This window comes from Petromyzon marinus, chromosome 46 (assembly GCF_048934315.1).
Source record: "Petromyzon marinus isolate PM22_M1 ecotype Great Lakes invasive population chromosome 46, UKy_Petmar_22M1.pri1.0, whole genome shotgun sequence".
Lineage (NCBI taxonomy): Eukaryota > Metazoa > Chordata > Hyperoartia > Petromyzontiformes > Petromyzontidae > Petromyzon > Petromyzon marinus.
In genome coordinates, this window is record NC_133712.1 from 13,979,840 (window position 1) to 13,997,952 (window position 18,113).

At 60.2% G+C, this 18,113-nt stretch overlaps 1 protein-coding gene across 2 annotated transcripts in view; it reads left to right on the forward strand.

Moving 5' to 3' along the window:
* PLXNA1 (plexin A1) overlaps positions 1-16,692 on the forward strand; it is a 33,873-nt gene extending 17,181 nt beyond the window's left edge. The window contains exons 9-32 of one of the 2 annotated variants that reach the window (XM_032971525.2): positions 31-145; positions 621-821; positions 1,179-1,275; positions 1,399-1,589; positions 3,116-3,267; positions 3,482-3,602; positions 3,791-3,927; positions 4,214-4,381; positions 4,783-4,876; positions 5,493-5,735; positions 6,554-6,688; positions 7,575-7,809; positions 7,991-8,133; positions 8,511-8,779; positions 9,083-9,149; positions 9,683-9,829; positions 10,343-10,502; positions 11,345-11,448; positions 11,704-11,884; positions 12,280-12,470; positions 14,047-14,216; positions 14,507-14,719; positions 14,913-15,063; positions 15,444-16,692. In XM_032971525.2, coding sequence (XP_032827416.1) covers positions 31-145; positions 621-821; positions 1,179-1,275; positions 1,399-1,589; positions 3,116-3,267; positions 3,482-3,602; positions 3,791-3,927; positions 4,214-4,381; positions 4,783-4,876; positions 5,493-5,735; positions 6,554-6,688; positions 7,575-7,809; positions 7,991-8,133; positions 8,511-8,779; positions 9,083-9,149; positions 9,683-9,829; positions 10,343-10,502; positions 11,345-11,448; positions 11,704-11,884; positions 12,280-12,470; positions 14,047-14,216; positions 14,507-14,719; positions 14,913-15,063; positions 15,444-15,539 — 3,781 coding nt within the window. In that variant the 3' untranslated portion in view covers positions 15,540-16,692. The remainder of the gene's footprint in view (positions 1-30; positions 146-620; positions 822-1,178; positions 1,276-1,398; positions 1,590-3,115; positions 3,268-3,481; positions 3,603-3,790; positions 3,928-4,213; positions 4,382-4,782; positions 4,877-5,492; positions 5,736-6,553; positions 6,689-7,574; positions 7,810-7,990; positions 8,134-8,510; positions 8,780-9,082; positions 9,150-9,682; positions 9,830-10,342; positions 10,503-11,344; positions 11,449-11,703; positions 11,885-12,279; positions 12,471-14,046; positions 14,217-14,506; positions 14,720-14,912; positions 15,064-15,443) is intronic. The other variant, XM_032971527.2, reaches the window with a different exon arrangement.
* The last annotated feature ends 1,421 nt before the right edge of the window (positions 16,693-18,113 follow it).

Below are 18,113 nucleotides of genomic sequence, written 5' to 3' on the forward strand. Positions count from 1 at the left end.
TAGTGGTCCTTGCGATGGTTTTGTGTGCAGGTGCCTGGCGTGTGTTCGGAGCGAGTACCGCTGCCACTGGTGCAAGTACCGCCACGTGTGCACCCACGACCCCACCAGCTGCTCCTTCCAGGAGGGCCGCGTCAACACCACCGAGGTGCCGTTGCCACCGCGGGGTCAGAGGGGTGGGGAGGTCACCGCGGGGTCACGGGGGGGGGTGTGTTTCCGGCGGGGGTCACTCTGGGGAGGGCATCGCGAAGTCACTGGGGACAGTCGTTACGATGGGAGCGGTGGGGGGTCACGGCGAGGGGTCACAATCGGATCACCAGGGGGAGGGGATTGAGTTGAGTTTTTGTTGATACCAGCGGAGAGCAGGAGAGGAGCCTCGCTTGCACGAGCGTCCTGGGGGTCACCATCATGACGAAAGCAATGCTCACAAAAACAAGAACAGCAATGAAGCAAACAGAAATCGTAGCAAAAGCAACCGATAATTGTAACTGTCCAATGATTTCTTAACTCGTCCCATGATCATCCAATGATTATCCCTTGACTGTCTATGATCATCCTGTAACCGTGCCATGACCGTCCCTTGACCATTCCGTGACCGTGCGTCCGTCTCTGTGTGATCGCAGGACTGCCCCCAACTGCTCCCCTCTCCGGAGATCCTGATCCCCGTGGGGGTGGTGAGGCCCATCACCCTCAATGCCAAGAACCTGCCGCAGCCGCAGTCGGGGCAGCAGGGCTACGAGTGCGTGGTGAGCGTGGTGGGCACCGAGGTGCGCGTGCCCGCCCTGCGCTTCAACAGCTCCAGCGTGCAGTGCCAGAACACCTCGGTGAGTGTGGTCGTGGTGGTGAGCGTAGGGCTGAGTGTGGTGACGATGGTGTGTGTTGTGTGTGTGGTGTAACGGTTAGCTCCGAACCCAGAGCGTGTTGTGTGTGGTGTAACGGTTAGCGTACTGCACTCCGAACCCAGAGTGTGTTGTGTATGGTGTAACGGTTCGCGCAATGCGCTACAAACACAGTGTGTTGTGTGCGGTGTAACGGTTAGCGCAATGCGCTACGAACCCCGCACCTCCGATTAGCACGGTTGGCTACATAATACAGACCCAAGTTCGATTCTCGCTCACGGCCAACATCGGTGACGACGATCTTAACGAGGCCTGTGTGTGCGTGCGCGTGACGTTGCTCAGTACACGTACGAGAGCGGCTCCGTGAGTGACCTGCCGGTCGACTTCTCTGTGCTGTGGAACGGCCACTTCGCCATCGACAACCCCACCAACATCAAGGGTACCGCCACGTACACAAGCACACGCACGCACACACACACGTGCACTCCCGCCTGTACAACTTCAGCGCCGCGCTGTACTGTTGTGCCGTAGCGTTGCGCCGCCTTGTGCCTCCCCCCTGCAGTTCACCTGTACAAGTGCGGTGCGGCGCGCGACAGCTGCGGCCTGTGCCTGAAGGCCGAGCCCAAGTTCACGTGCGGCTGGTGCCAGCCCGAGGGGAAGTGCTCGCTCAAGCAGCATTGCAGCCAAGCGGCCGTCAACTGGATGCACCTGCTGGTGGGGTCGCGGCGGTGCACGCACCCCCGCATCACCCAGGCGAGTCGCGTGCAGCTACGCGTACGCGCACGCACGCGCACACGTACGCGCGCGCACGTATGTATGTACCCCCGCATCACCCAGGCGAGTCCCCATGCAGATATGCACGTATGCTGACAAAGACAAAGATCCCCCGTGTAGCCTCAGCAGACATTTGGAGCAAGTGCTGTTAGCGAGCATCTACGAGGGACCGCACAGCACACGAGGAGGCCGGTGGCTAGCACTATGCCCGGCTGTTTTTTCCTCCCTCGTGGCAATGTTTACACACCGGTTCAGATGTTTGTCACTGGTGTTGGTCATGAGCGGGAATCGAACTCTGATCACCTGATTCGTAGCGCAGCTCGCTAACCGCTACACTACTGCTCCCCATAGCAGCCAAATACTTTAACCGCATGTTAATTCTAAATGTGGAGGGAAAAACCGGAGGACCCGCAGAAAAATCAACGCGACCATGGGGAGAGAGACATGCAAACTCCAAATATACAGGCGTCAGGGTTTGAATCGAACCCACGATCTCTGGCATTTCTAGATTTAAAGCTTTCGTGACTGCAAGGATCCATACTGTTTGGTTCTATTGGGTAAAGTCACGTAGGTAAAAAAATAAAATAACAAAAATCACGACGTTTCGGCCACAACACAAGCGGCCTTCATCAGGTGAAGGGACGAGACTGTGGAGGACAGCGCTGGAGTGAAAATGTATATGCTCTGACTTTATATGCTCTGACTTTAACATAGCTAACATAGCTATTTCTGTGACCAGTTACAAGCTAATCACTCAGCTATTTCAATGCTAAATTCTATGTTAATTCCTTTGTCAAGGGGTGCCTCTGCGGATGTGTATACTTTAACTTAGCTATTTCAATGCTAAATTCTATGCTAATTTCTTTGTCAAGGGGTGCCTTTGCGGATGTGTATGCTTTAACTTTAACATAGCCATTTCTGTGACCAGTCACAAGCTAATCACTCAGCCATTTCAATGCTAAATTATATGCTAATTCCTTTGTCAAGGCGCTTTGTTTCTTCTCACACAGCTTAAAGGTCGTGATCTGAGCGTGGCTTTTTTCACTCCAGCGCTGTCCTCCAGACAGTCTCGTCCCTTCACCAGATGAAGGCCGCTTGTGTTGTGGCCGAAACGTCGTGATTTTTGTTATTTTATTTTTTTACCTACGTGACTTTACCCAATAGATCTCTGGCATAACAGGTAAGGTAGTTTTAACATTTCGCCACCGTGGCAGGCACACAAGCAGATGTTAAATATCCCCGTGACGCCATTAGCAATAATAGGGCACTGTGTGCCGAAAATTGACAGCCTCATTGCCCCCTCCTACTGCGAAAGCCTGGCAGGGCCCTCCTCGAAGAGAGTCGGGAGACTCGGCGAGGCTTCCACGGCACAGGACGAGGAATAGTAAAAATCACAAGGTCGCATCGAGCTAACGGGGGGGGGGGGGTCAGAGGTCGGAGGCGAGAAGGAGCCTTGCAAGGGGTCGCAGGTGAGAGCGGCGCATTTCCCCACCCCGTGCCCGCAGGTGACCCCGGCCACGGGGCCGCGGGAGGGCGGCACGCGCGTCACGATCCGCGGAGAGAACCTGGGCCTGGAGCTGTACGAGGTGACGGAGCACGTGATGGTGGCCGGCGTGCGCTGCCTTCCCCTGCAGCACGAGTACATCAGCGCCGAGCAGTGAGTCGGCCCGCTTTCTAACTTGGGTGCTCACGCGCTCGCTCACAATTTCACTCGATCACGCGCTCACTCATATGCTCACTCACGCACTCGCTCAGTCACTTGCTGAGTCATTCACTAATGCTCTCACTCATGCGCTCACTACTCGCTCACGCGTTCAATCAAACTGGATCACTCGCTCGTTGTATTTCCGTGTGTGTGTGTGGCGTGGCAGGATCGTGTGTGAGATGGAGGAGGCCGGCCGCTCCGATCCCCCATCCGGCCCCGTCCGCGTCTGCGTCAACGTCTGTCTCCCCGAGTATACGGCCGTGTCGCAGCAGCACTACCGGTTCACGGTGAGGCGCGCGGTGTGATGCGGTACGACGCGGTATCGCACAACGTGCGTTACGGCCGTGTCGCAGCAGCACTACCGCTTAACGGCGACGCGCGCGGTGCGACGCGGTGCGCGCTGTGGTTGGCGCCGCAGCGGGGTGTGTTGTGGTCGGGCTCCGTGGTGACCCTTGCCGCGTGTGGGACCCCCCAGGTACCGGTGCTGAGTGGCCTCCGCCCGGACAAGGGCCCCGTGTCGGGCGGCACCACCGTCACCGTGCTGGGAAGCAACCTCGACGCCGGCAGCACCGTGGCCGTCACCTTCAACAACAACAGCTGCCGCTTTCTCAGGTGGGACGGCCGGCCACACCGCGGCACGCGTGGCCACACAGGCCACACACGGCAACACCGCAACGCGGACAGCACCACCGCACGCACTGTAACGCTACTCCACATTTCGGCCACACTTTGGGCACGTCCTCGCCGCACTCCGCACACACACACACACGACACAGCCGGCCGCATTGTGCGTCTCCAGTTCCTTCCGTCTGTCCCTATTTCACAATATCACGTGACTCTACGCATCTCCCCGCTCCCCCCTACGCCATCCCCCCCCACCCCCCCGTGTGGCATGCAGACGCTCCGCCACGGAGCTGGTGTGCGTCAGTTCTGGCGCGAGCTCGGGGCTGGGCCGGGCGCGCGTGGCGCTGCACATCGACCGCGCCAGTGTGCACAGCGAGCTGGCCTTCGAGTACCGGGATGACCCCACGGTGACACGCGTCGAGCCCGAGTGGAGCATCTACAAGTACGCCCGCCTCTCCGCTTTCCCTTCCTGTGTCTCCGCTCTCTCTTTCTCACCTCTCCCTCTGCCTCTGCTGTCCCAACGTCTCCGCTGTGCCAGTGTCTCCGCTCTCACTGTCTCCATTCCCTCTGCGTCTCCACTCTCTGTGTGTCTCCCCGCGTCTCCCATTCTTGTCGTCTTCACGTATTTCCCCAATTTCACCCCGAGTGTCCATGTTGTGTCACGCGATGAGACGACCTTTGCGTGGCACAGACCAGCGTCTATGCCTGGCGAGCGTTTGTGTGCGTGTGCGGCGTTTGTGTGTGGGTGTGTGCAGCGTTGTGTGTGGAACGTTGTGCGCGTGTGGCGAGCCCCGGACCTGACGGCGTGTGCGTGGTGCTGCGGACGCTTCTGTCCGTGTGCAGCGGCAGCACGATGGTGACCGTGACGGGGACCAACCTGGCGCTCATTCAGGAGCCCAAGATCCGCGTCAAATTCAACGGCTCCGAGAGCATCAGCGTGAGTAGGGGGCCGCGCACGCACGGGAAGAGCGGGGAGAGCAGAGACAGCAGAGACACGGAGAGAGCGGAGACACGGGGAGGGTGGAGACACTGGGAGAGCAGAGACACGGGGAGGGTGTGTGGACATACGGGTGGATTGTGGAGACATGGGGAGAGTGGAGATGCAGAGAGAGTTGAGATAGTAGGATAATTGAGGCACTGGGAGAGTGGAGACTGGTCTTGGGCGAACATCAGCACAGGTAAGACAAAGATGGCCAAGTTTGGGGTTGGCCACCCGCTCTTTTGTGTGCCGTACCACCTTTCATAGGTGCTAGTTAACAACACTTCCCACATCTCTCTGTTAAAGGTTACGCCGGGTTTCTTTGTCTTCGTGTGAGCTGGTGGCAAGAGTGGGGGCGTGGTGTTTAGCCTTACGAACACCCTGACTGGTTTAATTTCCAACCACGGCTAAACATTGTTGACGCGTAACAACTGAACCAGTGCTGAGCCTGCCCTAGGCCGACTCCCCACCTTTATGTGGGCGAGCGTGGCCCCGCCCACACCGCCCACTCCGCCCCCGTGCGCCGTACCGTCCTTGGTAGGCGTTGACCGTGTGCGCATGCCTGTGTGAGCAGCCCTGCGAGGTGGTGAACGGAAGCCACATGGTGTGCCGGGCCCCCGGGCTGCCCCTGGCCGCTGGCCTTCCGCTGGCCGACGCCGAGGTGCGACCCGACGAGTTTGGGTTCGTCCTGGACGCGGTGTCGGCGCTGCTGGCCATCAACAACTCGGCCTTCCTTTACTACCCCAACCCCTCCTTCGAGATGCTCAACCCCACCGGCACGCTCGAGATCAAGCCTGGAGCACCCATCATCCTCAAGGTAGCGGCCTCTACTGGCTGCACGAACTGGGGGGGCTTGCTGTGAGGGGGCCGGGAGTGGGGGGGTAGCTAATGCGGCCCGGTGGTAGCACGTGTGCCGCTTGTCGCAGATATTGCCAGTTCAAATTCAGCAGGCCGCCCTGGCGAATACTATGGCGATGTTCCGTGTTAACCGTAGTGGATGTTAAAGATCCCGTGATGTAATTCGCAAGAGTCGACCGTTGTCTGCCAGTGTCACGGTCGAAAAAAAAAGTTTGCTCGTCTTGAAAAACACTCGCAGACCAAGTTACTCGCAATCCAAGGTTTTACTGTAACTGCGATATCTGACGCTCACTCTGCTTCTTGTTGCGAGCATTGTCCTTCAGCTGGGGAGCCGAAACGGTCGTAGTTGGTGCAGTCGTCTGAATTGTCCAAGTGTGTTCTGTGTGACCAGCTGAGGAACACGAGCGAGCAGGGGACAGGAGTCGTTTGCCAGAGGGAACTGGGGCATGAGTCTGCTGCCAGCAGGGGGATGATGATGATGATGATCGCTCCGCTGTGTGAGGGATCACAACGGAGTGATTTTTTGCTGTGTAATATATATTTTTTTCAAATTTAACCGACTCTTTGCGGTTTACGTCACGGGATCTGTAACGTCGACCGATCGCAGCGGACGGTGCCGCTTGGTCGTAGTAGGCTCGCCGTGTCGTGCAGTTACAATGTAAAGGCGCAGCCCTGAAACTGTTCGCTCGCGGCACTGCTGGCGGAGGGGTGGGGGGGGGGCTAACAGTGGTAGCGGCGGTGTCCGTCCACGTCGCCCATGCTGTCACTCGTCCCCAGGGTCGGAACATTGTTCCGCCGGGCGGGAAGCTCAACTACTCGGTGATGATCGGAGACCACCGGTGCGAGGTGACGGTGTCGGAGACGCAGATCCTGTGCGAGTCGCCCAGCATCACCGGGCGCCACCGTGTGCTGGTACGTGCGTCACACGGGCGTGTCGGGGTGGGGGGAGGGTGGTGGGCGCCACCGTGTGCTGGTACGTGCGTCACAGGGGGTGGGAAGTGCGCCACATGCATGTGTGTTTCCGTGTCTGTGCATGTGTGCCTGTGTTCGTACGCGTAGCCATTGCAGAGCTCGCAGACCGATGTAAATGAGTTCACGAGCGATCGGCCCCAACAATCCCCTGAAGAGCACACAGGGTGGTGACCTGTGTGCGGGACAGGTGGCTATACGGGGTATCTGTGTGCGTGTGTGCGGGGCAGGTGGCTATACGGGAGATCTGTGTGTGTGCGTGTGGGGCAGGTGGCTATACGGGAGATCTGTGTGCGTGCGTGCGGGGCAGGTGGCTATACGGGAGATCTGTGTGCGGGCGTGCGGGGCAGGTGGCTATACGGGGTATCTTGTGTGTCTGTGCGTGGGGCAGGTGGCTATATGGGGTATCTTTGTCCGTGTGTGCGGGGCAGGTGGCTATACGGGGTATCTGTGTGTGTGTGTGCGTGGGGCAGGTGGCTATGCGGGGTATCTGTGTGTGTGTGTGTGTGCGTGGGGCAGGTGGCTATACGGGGTATCTGTGTGTGTGGTTGCGGGACAGGTGGCTATACGGGGTATCTGTGTGCGTGGGTGCGGGACAGGTGCCTATACGGGAGATTTGTGTGTGTGGATGCGGGACAGGTGGCTATACGGGGTATCTGTGTGCGTGGGTGCGGGACAGGTGCCTATACGGGAGATTTGTGTGCGGGACAGGTGGCTATATGGGGTATCTGTGTGTGTGCGTGCAGGACAGGCAGCTATACGGGGTATCTGTGTGTGTGAGTGGGGGGCAGGTGGCTATACGGGGTATCTGTCTGTGTGTACGGGACAGGTGCGCGTGGGAGGGAACGAGCAGTCCCCCGGGATGGTGCATATCTACTCGGACAGCCTGCTGAGCCTGCCCACCATCGTGGGCATCGCGGTGGGGGGCGGCCTCCTCATCTTCATCATCGTCGCCGTGCTCATCGCCTACAAACGCAAGTCCAAGGAGAGCGACCTCACGCTGCGCCGCCTGCAGATGCAGATGGACAACCTGGAGTCGCGCGTCGCGCTCGAGTGCAAGGAGGGTGAGTGCAGCGTGCGGCCACTCGCTCCACGCTCACCGCTCCACGTTCGCCGCTCACCGCCCCACGTTTAACGCTCACCTCTCGTGTGTGTGCGTGTTCGTGTATGTCTGTGTGCGCGCGTGTGTGTAACTGTGATGTGTGATCGTCGTGCGTGCGTGCGTGCCCGCGGTGTCTCGCGCAGCCTTTGCGGAGCTGCAGACTGACATCAACGAGCTGACCAGCGACCTGGACGGCACGGGCATCCCCTTCCTGGACTACCGCACGTACGCCATGCGCGTGCTCTTCCCCGGCATCGAGGAGCACCCGGTGCTCAAGGAGCTGGAGGTTCGCAGTGTGTGTGCGCGCGCGTGTGTACACACGTGTGTGAGGGGTGGTAGCGCAGCAGTTGACGTGCTGCGCTACGAATCCGGCGACTCGAGTTCGATTCACGCTCAAGGCCACCTCCTGCGATGATTATCTGAACCGGTCCTGGGCCTCCCCTACGTCAACTCGCCCTCAAATCAGTGCCTGGTGCGGTGTGTAAACATCTCCACTGCGGAGACAAAGGCGGCAGGGCGTGGTGCTGGCTACCCACCCCATTGTGTGCCATGCCGGCCTTTCCCCCCAAGAGTCTGTGGAGGCTACACTGGAGTGCGGATGGTTGTCTTTGTGCGCGCGTGTCGATTTGAACTTGCGCGCGCGCGTTGCGTTGTGCCGCGCAGGTGCCCGGGAACCGGCAGGAGAGCGTGGAGAAGGGCCTCAAGCAGTTTGGGCAGCTGCTCAACAACAAGGCCTTCCTGCTCACCTTCATCCGCACCCTCGAGTCCCAGCGGAGCTTCTCGATGCGCGACCGCGGCAACGTGGCGTCGCTCATCGCCACGGCGCTGCAGGGCAAGATGGAGTACGCCACCGACGTCCTCAAGCAGCTGCTGTCCGACCTCATCGACAAGAACCTGGAGAGCAAGAACCACCCCAAGCTGCTGCTGCGCCGGTCAGCGCGGGGTTCCGCACACACGCACGCACGCAGAAGCAAATCTCACCCGTATAGCCTGAACAGGCCGTTGGGGCGAGAGTGCACATTAGCGAGTGGCATCTATGAAGGCCCGGCACTGCACACGAGGGGGTGGGTAGCCAGCACCACGTCCGGCTGCCTTTGTCAGTGATGATGTTTTACACACCCCACCGAGTACTCATTTGAGGCAAAGTCTACCTAGGGGGAGGCCCATACACACACACACGCACTCGCTGTGGTGTGAATGTTGAGAGTGACTCCCTGCCTCTCTCTCTGTGCCAGCACGGAGTCCGTAGCTGAGAAGATGCTCACCAACTGGTTCACATTCCTACTGCACAAGTTCCTCAAGGTGAGCGGGGGTGGCATCTCCACTCACCGCACATCTCCCTCACCACCTGACTCACCACACGTGTCCCTCACCACCTGACTCCACCGCACGTGCCCCTCACCACCTGACTCACCACACGTGTCCCTCATCACCTGACTCACCACACGTGCCCCTCACCACCTGACTCCACCACACGTGCCTCTCACCACCTGACTCACCACACGTGCCCCTCACCACCTGACTCACCACACGTGCCCCTCCTCCACCTGACTCACCACACGTGTTCCTCACCACCTAACTCACCACACGTGCCCCTCACCACCTGACTCACCACACGTGCCCCTCAACACCTGATTCAACCCACTCACCACCTGCCCCTCTGTTCTCTCCAAGTCTTCCTGGGTCCATTTGTGTACGTGTACGTGTTTACATGTTTGCACGTGTGTGTGCATGTTTGCACGTGTGTGTACGTGTTTACACATGCGTGTGTGTACGTGTTTACACATGCGTGTGTGTATGCCCTTGTGCGTGTGTGCTTGTGTGTGTGCATGCAGGAGTGCGCCGGCGAGCCCCTCTTCATGCTCTACTGCGCCATCAAGCAGCAGATGGAAAAGGGGCCGATCGACGCCATCACGGGCGAGGCGCGCTACTCGCTCAGCGAGGACAAGCTCATCCGCCAGCAGATCGACTACCGCACGCTCGTGAGTCCTCCACGTGGTCCCGGGTCCTGAGCCACATGCACTAAGCCCCCATACCCCGGGCCTCGTACCCCCGTGCCTCCGTATCCCGGGCCCCGTGCCCCAGTGCCCCCGTGCCCTCAAGCCCCGTGCCCTCAAGCCCCGTGCCCCGAGTCTCCGGGCCCCGTGCTCTCCCACCTCTGCACCCTAGGCCCCATAACCCAAGCCCCGAGCCTTGAGTTGAGTCCCGGTAATTATTCAATTGGGATGACACGTCACCCCCTGCTCTGAAAACTTGGCATGACCCTCCTGAAAAGGAGTTATGGGACTCCGCGAAGCTCTCCTGGGTGAACAAACAAAATGGGGCCGGGCTGTGTTGATCTGCCGCTTGGCCCAGTTTCGCTGCTATTGAGTGAACCGTTGTCATGCTGCTGCTACCGTAGCAGCTGAAATTGACGTCAGTGCTGCCGTTGTTGTTTGTTGGCGTTGTTGTTGACGTACTTGTCGTTGTTGTCTGCGGTGGCACGGCCGCTGCAGACGCTGAACTGCGTGAACCCGGACAACGAGAATGGGCCCGAGGTGGCGGTGAAGCTGCTCAACTGTGACACGGTGACGCAGGTCAAGGAGAAGCTGCTCGACGCCGTCTACAAGAACGTGCCCTACTCGCTGCGCCCCAAGAGCGTCGACATGGACCTGGGTGGGCACGCACACGTACACACACACGTACACGCACACGTACACGCACACGTACACACACGCACACGTACACACACGCACACGTACACACGCACGTACACGCACACGTACACACACACACACGTACACGTACACACACATGTACACACCTCCGATTAGCACAGTTGGCTACGTACGGTGTGAAATAAGTTCAACATACATACGTACATCCACCTTCACACAACAAAGATCCCTCGTACAGCCTTAACAGACTGTTTGCGCCGGTGCTGTTAGCGAGCACCTATGAAGGCAGGCACGGCACGTGAGGGGGTCGGTGCCGAGCACCTGCCCGGCCGCCTTTGTCTCCCCAGTGGCGATGTTCACACATCGTACCAGGTCCTCACTCATTTGAGGCTGAGTCGACTTCGGGGAGGCCCATGACCAGTTCAGGTAATTGCCCATGGTATTGGCCACGAGTGGGAATCGAACTCAGGCCGCCGGGTTCGGAGCGCAGCGCGCTGACTGCGACACTACCCTTCCTCACACACACACACGTACGCACATGTACACCCACACACGTACGCACATGTACACACACATGTACGCATATGTACACACACACGTACGCACATGTACACACACACGTACGCACATGTACACACACACATACGCACATGTACACACAAACACACGTACGCACATGTACGCAGTGTGGTGGATGACATTGAGACGGTCGGTGTCTGGTCGAGTCTTCAACGTGGGTTTGAGGAATCAATGAAGTGAGGTTGATGGGAAGAGTAGCCATGGTAGTAGCTATCGAAGAGTGACAAGAACTTACACACGCGGGGGTCACTGTGCATGCAGAGTGGAGGCAGGGGCGCATGGCCCGAATCATCCTGCAGGACGAGGACATCACCACCAAGATCGAAAACGACTGGAAAAGACTCAACACGCTCGCCCATTACCAGGTCACCTTGCCACCAGGTCACCTCACCATTATTTAACCTGACCACCAGGTCACCTCGCCACCAGGTTACCTGACCACCAGGTCACCTCGCCACCAGGTAACCTTGACACCAGGCCACCTCGACACCAGGTAACTTTACCATTACCTAAGCTCCCAGCACGTGGAGCGAGGCACCGAACGGCGTGACCGCGCGTGTGACTGTGTGACTGCGCCTGACCGCGTGTGTGACTGTGTGTGACTGTGTGTGACTGTGCAGGTCGCTGACGGCTCTATTGTGGCGTTGGTTCCCAAGCAAACGTCATACATCGCCAACCCCACGGTGCTGCCGCGCCCCTCCGTGAGCCGATACGGTGCGTGCCACAACGCCAGCGTGAACCATCAACCCCAACCAACAACCCCCAACCGCAACCCCCGATTAGCACGGTTGGCTACGTACGGTGCGAAAGACGTTCAACACTCATGTATACATACAACCCGTACCACCAACCACAACCCATACCATTAACCCCCAACCACTACCCTTACCACAAACCCCCAACCACAACATCAACCTGTACCACCAACCCCAAATTGCAACCCCAACCCATACCACCAACCCCCAATCACTTCCCAAACCCATACCACCAACCCCCAACTGCAACCCTAACCCATAGCACCAACCACAACACCAACACATACCACCAATGGCATGAACCAGTGCTGGTGAACTGCCAGAACCTTATCGGCAAGGAGCCACTCTGTTTGTTATGGAGAGAAGAAAGGACTTTCCAACTGAGTCGCTAACCTTGTACCCGTGACCCCCCCCCCACCCCCCTCCTCCCCCTTGCAACAGAGAACATGATCCGGTACGCGGGCAGCCCGGATTCGCTGCGCTCGCGCACGCCCATGATCACGCCCGACCTGGAGAGCGGCACCAAGCTGTGGCACCTGGTGAAGAACCACGACCACGCCGACCAGAAGGAGGGCGATCGCGGCAGCAAGATGGTGTCCGAGATCTACCTCACCCGGCTGCTAGCCACCAAGGTGAGGACGCACCGTCCTTCCGTCCCCGTGACCTGGGATCTATCTCACCTGGTCGCTCGCCACCAAGGTGAGGACACTCACACGGGCCCCCCTACGCTGGGATCCATCTCACCTGGTCGCTCGCCACCAAGGTGAGGACACTCACACCGTCCCCCCTGCCCTGGGATTCATCTCACCTGGTCGCTCGCCGCCAAGGTGAGGACACTCACACCGGCCCCCCTACGCTGGGATCCATCTCACCTGGTCGCTCGCCACCAAGGCGAGGAGACTCACACCGGCCCCCCTACGCTGGGATCCATCTCACCTGGTCGCTCGCCACCAAGGTGAGGAGACTGACACCGGCCCCCCTGCCCTGGGATTCATCTCACCTGGTCGCTCGCCGCCAAGGTGAGGAGACTCACACCGGCCCCCCTACGCTGGGATCTATCTCACCTGGTCGCTCGCCACCAAGGCGAGGAGACTCACACCGGCCCCCCTACGCTGGGATCCATCTCACCTGGTCGCTCGCCACCAAGGCGAGGAGACTCACACCGGCCCCCCTACGCTGGGATCCATCTCACCTGGTCGCTCGCCACCAAGGTGAGGAGACTCACACCGGCCCCCCTGCCCTGGGATCCATCTCACCTGGTCGCTCGCCGCCAAGGTGAGGATGCGCGCACACGGTGCGTGAGCAAGAGTCACGCTGTGCGTCGTCGTGCAACTCGCGTCTCTCGCGATCGCCGAGGAGGAACCACGGACGTGCGAAAGTCAGCGGCAGCAGCAGCAGCAGCAGCCACGCGCCGAATGCCCGGCGCTACCAACAGTTGCCCAAGGTCTGCGGTCCTCTGTAGGTTGAGATGTTTTCAGCCAATTATTGAGCATTTACACACGTGGGAGGAGACCGGAGCACCCGGAGGTCACCCACCCGTGCGAGAGCGCAACACTCTATGCCACACCGCCTTCCTCCTGGCAAGCCAGGGTATGGCTTCTCCTCGACGCGCACGGGAAGGTAGAGTGTCGCAACATTAGCGTGATCCACCGAGCCTCACTGCCTGCCTCCACAGTGCTGGATTACAGGCCACGTGCGTAGCCACCACCACCGCCGCCGCCGCCGCCCAACTGAATGAGGTTGAGTCATCATTGACCAGAGCCACCCCCCACTATACGTGTCGCACAGCGCTTTACATCTCCCGTCTCATCTCGAACATTTGAACGAGGAACCCCCAGCGGCAGCTGTCAGTGTGGCACGAGGTGACTCAGCAGCTGGCCAGCAGAGGGCGTTGGTCTGTCGGTAGCGGGCCATGAGTGCTGCTGCTGCTGCTGTGCGTGATCCCATTTGAGGAGTTTGCATCACCTCAACGTTCCATTGCCTCAACACGCAGCGGACTACGTTGTGATTTGTCGTGCATTATTGGATTAGCCCACGTAAGGATCTGGCCGACACGGCCAAACAAATGACACGGTCGCATGCGCGCGAGTGATGTATGACTCGCCGGCGGGAGGCGCAGGAAGCCGATTGCCGATGCTGCTCACGAGCCGGCCTGCGGACGTGCGTGCGTGGCACTGCTGACGAGCGGGAGTGTGTGCGGTGCTGCAGGGCACGCTGCAGAAGTTTGTGGACGACCTGTTTGAGACGATCTTCAGCACGGCGCACCGCGGCAGCTCGCTGCCCCTCGCCATCAAGTACATGTTCGACTTCCTGGACGAGCAGGCCGACCGGCACACCATCAGCGACCCCGACGTGCGCCACACGTGGAAGAGCAACTGGTGAGCGTGGGTGGGTGAGCGTGGGAGGTGAGAGTGTGTGTAGGTGTGAGCGTGGGCGTGTTGGTGAGAGTATGTGTTGGGTGAGCGTGGGGGTGAGAGGGTGTGAGCTTGGGGGTGAGCGTAGGGTTCCAGTGCGCTCTCCACCGTTCACACAACGCGAGCTCCACTCGGCCTTCGGCGAGCATCTGGCGCGCCGTGCCAGCGCCGGCGCCGGAGAGACAGAGACGGACGCGGGCAGGCGGCCGGGGTTAACGTTGCTCGTACCTGCGCGCGTCTCCTCCTCCTCGCAGCCTGCCGCTGCGCTTCTGGGTGAACGTGATCAAGAACCCGCAGTTCGTGTTCGACATCCACAAGAGCAGCATCACGGACGCGTGCCTCTCCGTCGTCGCGCAGACCTTCATGGACTCGTGCTCCACCTCGGAGCACCGGCTCGGCAAGGACTCGCCCTCCAACAAGCTCCTCTACGCCAAGGACATCCCCAACTACAAGAACTGGGTGGAGAGGTAAGCGCTAGAGGGGGGGAGGGGAGGGCGCCGGGGGGAGGGGGCGGGAGGGACCGGCGATAGCGGTCGCGTCGACGGCGGTGCCGGTGATGGTCATGGCGATGGCGGTGATGGTCATGGCGGTGGCGATGATGGTCATGGCGGTGGCGGTGATGGTCATGGCGATGGCGTTGACGGTGTCCGCGCGTCCCAGGTACTACTCGGACATCGGCAAGATGGCCGCGATCAGCGACCAGGACATGAACGCGTACCTGGCGGAGCAGTCGCGCCTCCACGTCACCGACTTCGCCACCATGAGCGCCCTCAACGAGATCTACGCCTACGTCACCAAGTACAGCGACGAGGTGTGCGCAGCGTTCATGTGTGTGGAGGTGCGAGTGAGCGGTAGTGTAGCGGTTAGCGCTACGCTGCACCACAAACTCGGCGAACTGAGTTGGATTCCCGCTCACGGCCAACACCAGTGACGATTATCTGAACCGGTCCTGGATCTCCCTTAGGTCGAATCGGCCTCAAATGAGTAGCTGGTGCGATGCTTAAAAATATAGCCACTCGGGAGAGAGGCGTAGTGCTGGTCACCTACCCCCTCGTGTGCCATGCCAGTCTTCATAGGTGGTCGCTAACTACACTTGCCCCAACAGTATGTTATGGCTATACGGGGGATCTTTATCTTTGTGTGGAGGTGTGTGTGTGTGTGTGTGTAAGCGCCGCCACGTCTCTCCTGCAGATCCTGTGCGCGCTGGAGGGCGAGGATCAGGCCAAGAGGCAGAGGCTGGCCTACAAGCTGGAGCTCGTCATGGCCTGCATGCGGGGCAGCACCTGACCGCCGGTGCCCGTTTCCCCCGCGCGGCCACAACCGACGAAAACCACCTCCGCCACCTCCTCCTCCTCCACCTCCTCCACCTCCGCACCCGTGTACGATGACCGATGGCACTCCGTGGGGGGTTTTCATAGGAAACGCTCGTCACTTGGGGCAAAAAACGCTGGAGACCGTGTCCGCCGTCGTGGGTGGGGGGGGGGGGGCGGCTGTGGCGGCGCGACCCTCACCTTTTGTAATCTCCGTGTGAAGCCGTTTCTCAATCCTCGCCGGCGGGGCCGCCGCCGCACCCCGATTGTTTACACGTGCATGTGATCGCTAGCAACCCGTGTTCCGCTTGTGCCACCCCCCCCCCCCCGTTATCCCCCTTCCCCACCTTTGTCCTACCCTCGTGTGGTGCAAAGCATTCTGGGGAAGTCAGGAAGGGCGTGGTGTTGCCGCTGGTGGGGGGGGGGCCGGCTGCACCCCCCCCCCCCCTCCGTTGTTCGTATAATTTTTTTTTAGCGACCCCCGCATGTCCCGCCGCACCGCGCTTTCCCCTTTCTCCCGTCCGCCACGGATCGCGAGCAGCGCCACAAACCACTGCTTCTGCGCGAGGGGCGAGGGGGGTGCAGGGGGTTGGGGGGTGGGGCGGTCTTTGCGAACTTTTTCATAGGAGATGCTGAGAATCTTGACAGCTTCAGTCAAAATCGGCAGTGTGAATGGCAGCTGCTGCTGCTGTCGTCATCTGGCCATGTTTTGGTTATTAATGAAGAATTCAGTTCATGATTTAACCTGACGCTACAGGCGCGCTCATTACAGGCGCGCTCGTTAACTTGACACTACAGGCACGCTCGTTCACCTGACGTTACAGGCATGCGCGTTAGCCTGACACTACAAGTTCGCTCTCTACAGGCGCGCTTGTTAACCTTACGCTACAGACGCACGCGTTTACTTGACACTACAGGCGCGCTCGTTAACCTTACGCTACAGACGCACGCGTTTACTTGACACTACAGGCGCGCTCGTTAACCTGACACTACAGGCGCGCTCGTTCACCTGACACTAGAAGCTCGCTCACTACAGGCGCGCTCGTTAACCTGACACTACAGGAGCGGTCATTAACCTGACGCTGCGGGCACGTGCCGAGCGAGTGTGTGTGGGGATCGCGTCGGGGTGACGAGGCGGGCTGTCACGCATGTCTAATGCCCCCCGCGCTCGCCCGGGAGGAGCAGAGTGAATCTGCGATCGCGGCTTTGCGGCGCGTGACGGCCCCAGGTCGTGAAGGCCCCTGGGGCTGCGTCACTCTTACCTGGACAATCGCCCTGTGGCTCGGACACAACGGGGAGGGAGGCGGTGGGGGGGGGGGGGACCTCTGGGTGCGTTCCGTGAGCAACGACTTGAATGTGAGCGAGGGGACGCAGGCCGCGGAGTCTCCGCCGCAGAGATGCTCGTCGCCAGCGACGAGAGAGGCCCGACTTCGATTTGAACCGTCTGTGCGCGTTGACGCCGCGAGGCCCCCCCCCCCCCTACCCTGGCCTCTCATCGCTCGGTGGCGCTCACGGAAGTGGTGGGAGAGTTCGGGGGGGGGGGGGCGGGCGGGGGGGCGGGGGCGGCCGAGCGCGCCGCTGTGACGCCAACCGTGCTCTCGTGCCGACTGTCCACGGAGCTATAGGACCAGAAGCCATTTCTCCCGTTTTCGCGATACCGGGCCGAGCGCCGGTGTGCGCGGATGAGCGACTGCGCCCAAGGGGTGGGGGGGGGGGCAGCGGGGCGGGGGGGTGGGTGAGCGCTCGAAGGTTTCTTGCGCTGGGGGGGGGGGGGGGTGGGTGGGTTGGGGGCCAAGGTACCGAATCTCGATCCGGAATCGCGTCACTGCGTTTGGTTTTGCAGCGCGCGACGCCGATCCCCTTGACCCCGTCCCGTGCTCAGAGTCTGCGATTCGAGGAGCTGGAGCCAGGGGTTAGGGGGCCGTGATCGTGGGGAAGGGGGAGCAGGGGAGGGGTGGGGGGGTGGACGGCCGCCCTGCCTGTAGTCGACAGATTTGCACATGTTCTAGGAGACTTCGTTAGTATTTCTACTTTTGATAGAGTACGCTTTCCGTTTTGACTGCATGATATAGAAACAAACATTTCCATGCGCGACCTTTACGTTGAACGTTTGAAGAAGAAGAAGAAGAGGAGGAGGAAGAAGCTGTCATTTTGCAGGATGAGCCGACGATCGGACACGCTGCGGGGGGGCGGGGAGGGAGGGGGGGGGGGCTGCGTAATAACGATGTGTTGTGCAAATGTCGCGAAGGCCGGTGCGGGACCGGGGGCTGGTGGTGGGGGGGGGGGTGCAGTAGTACGGGGGGGTACGGGAGTTCCGTGCGTGGCTCTGGCGGGTGGGGGGGCCCTGTCCGCAGCCCCCTCCCCCCCCCCCCAACCGGCCTTCGTCCTCGACCCTCGTGAATCATATACAGTAAGTATTTTCATGTGAAGAGGTCCAATCGTGTAGCTCGGTCAATGTCCTTGTGGTTCTAGTGTTACTCACACATCCCCTCCACCGGGGGGCCGCGGAGTGCGAGGGACAGCACCGCGCGGGCGGGGGGTCGGGCGGGCG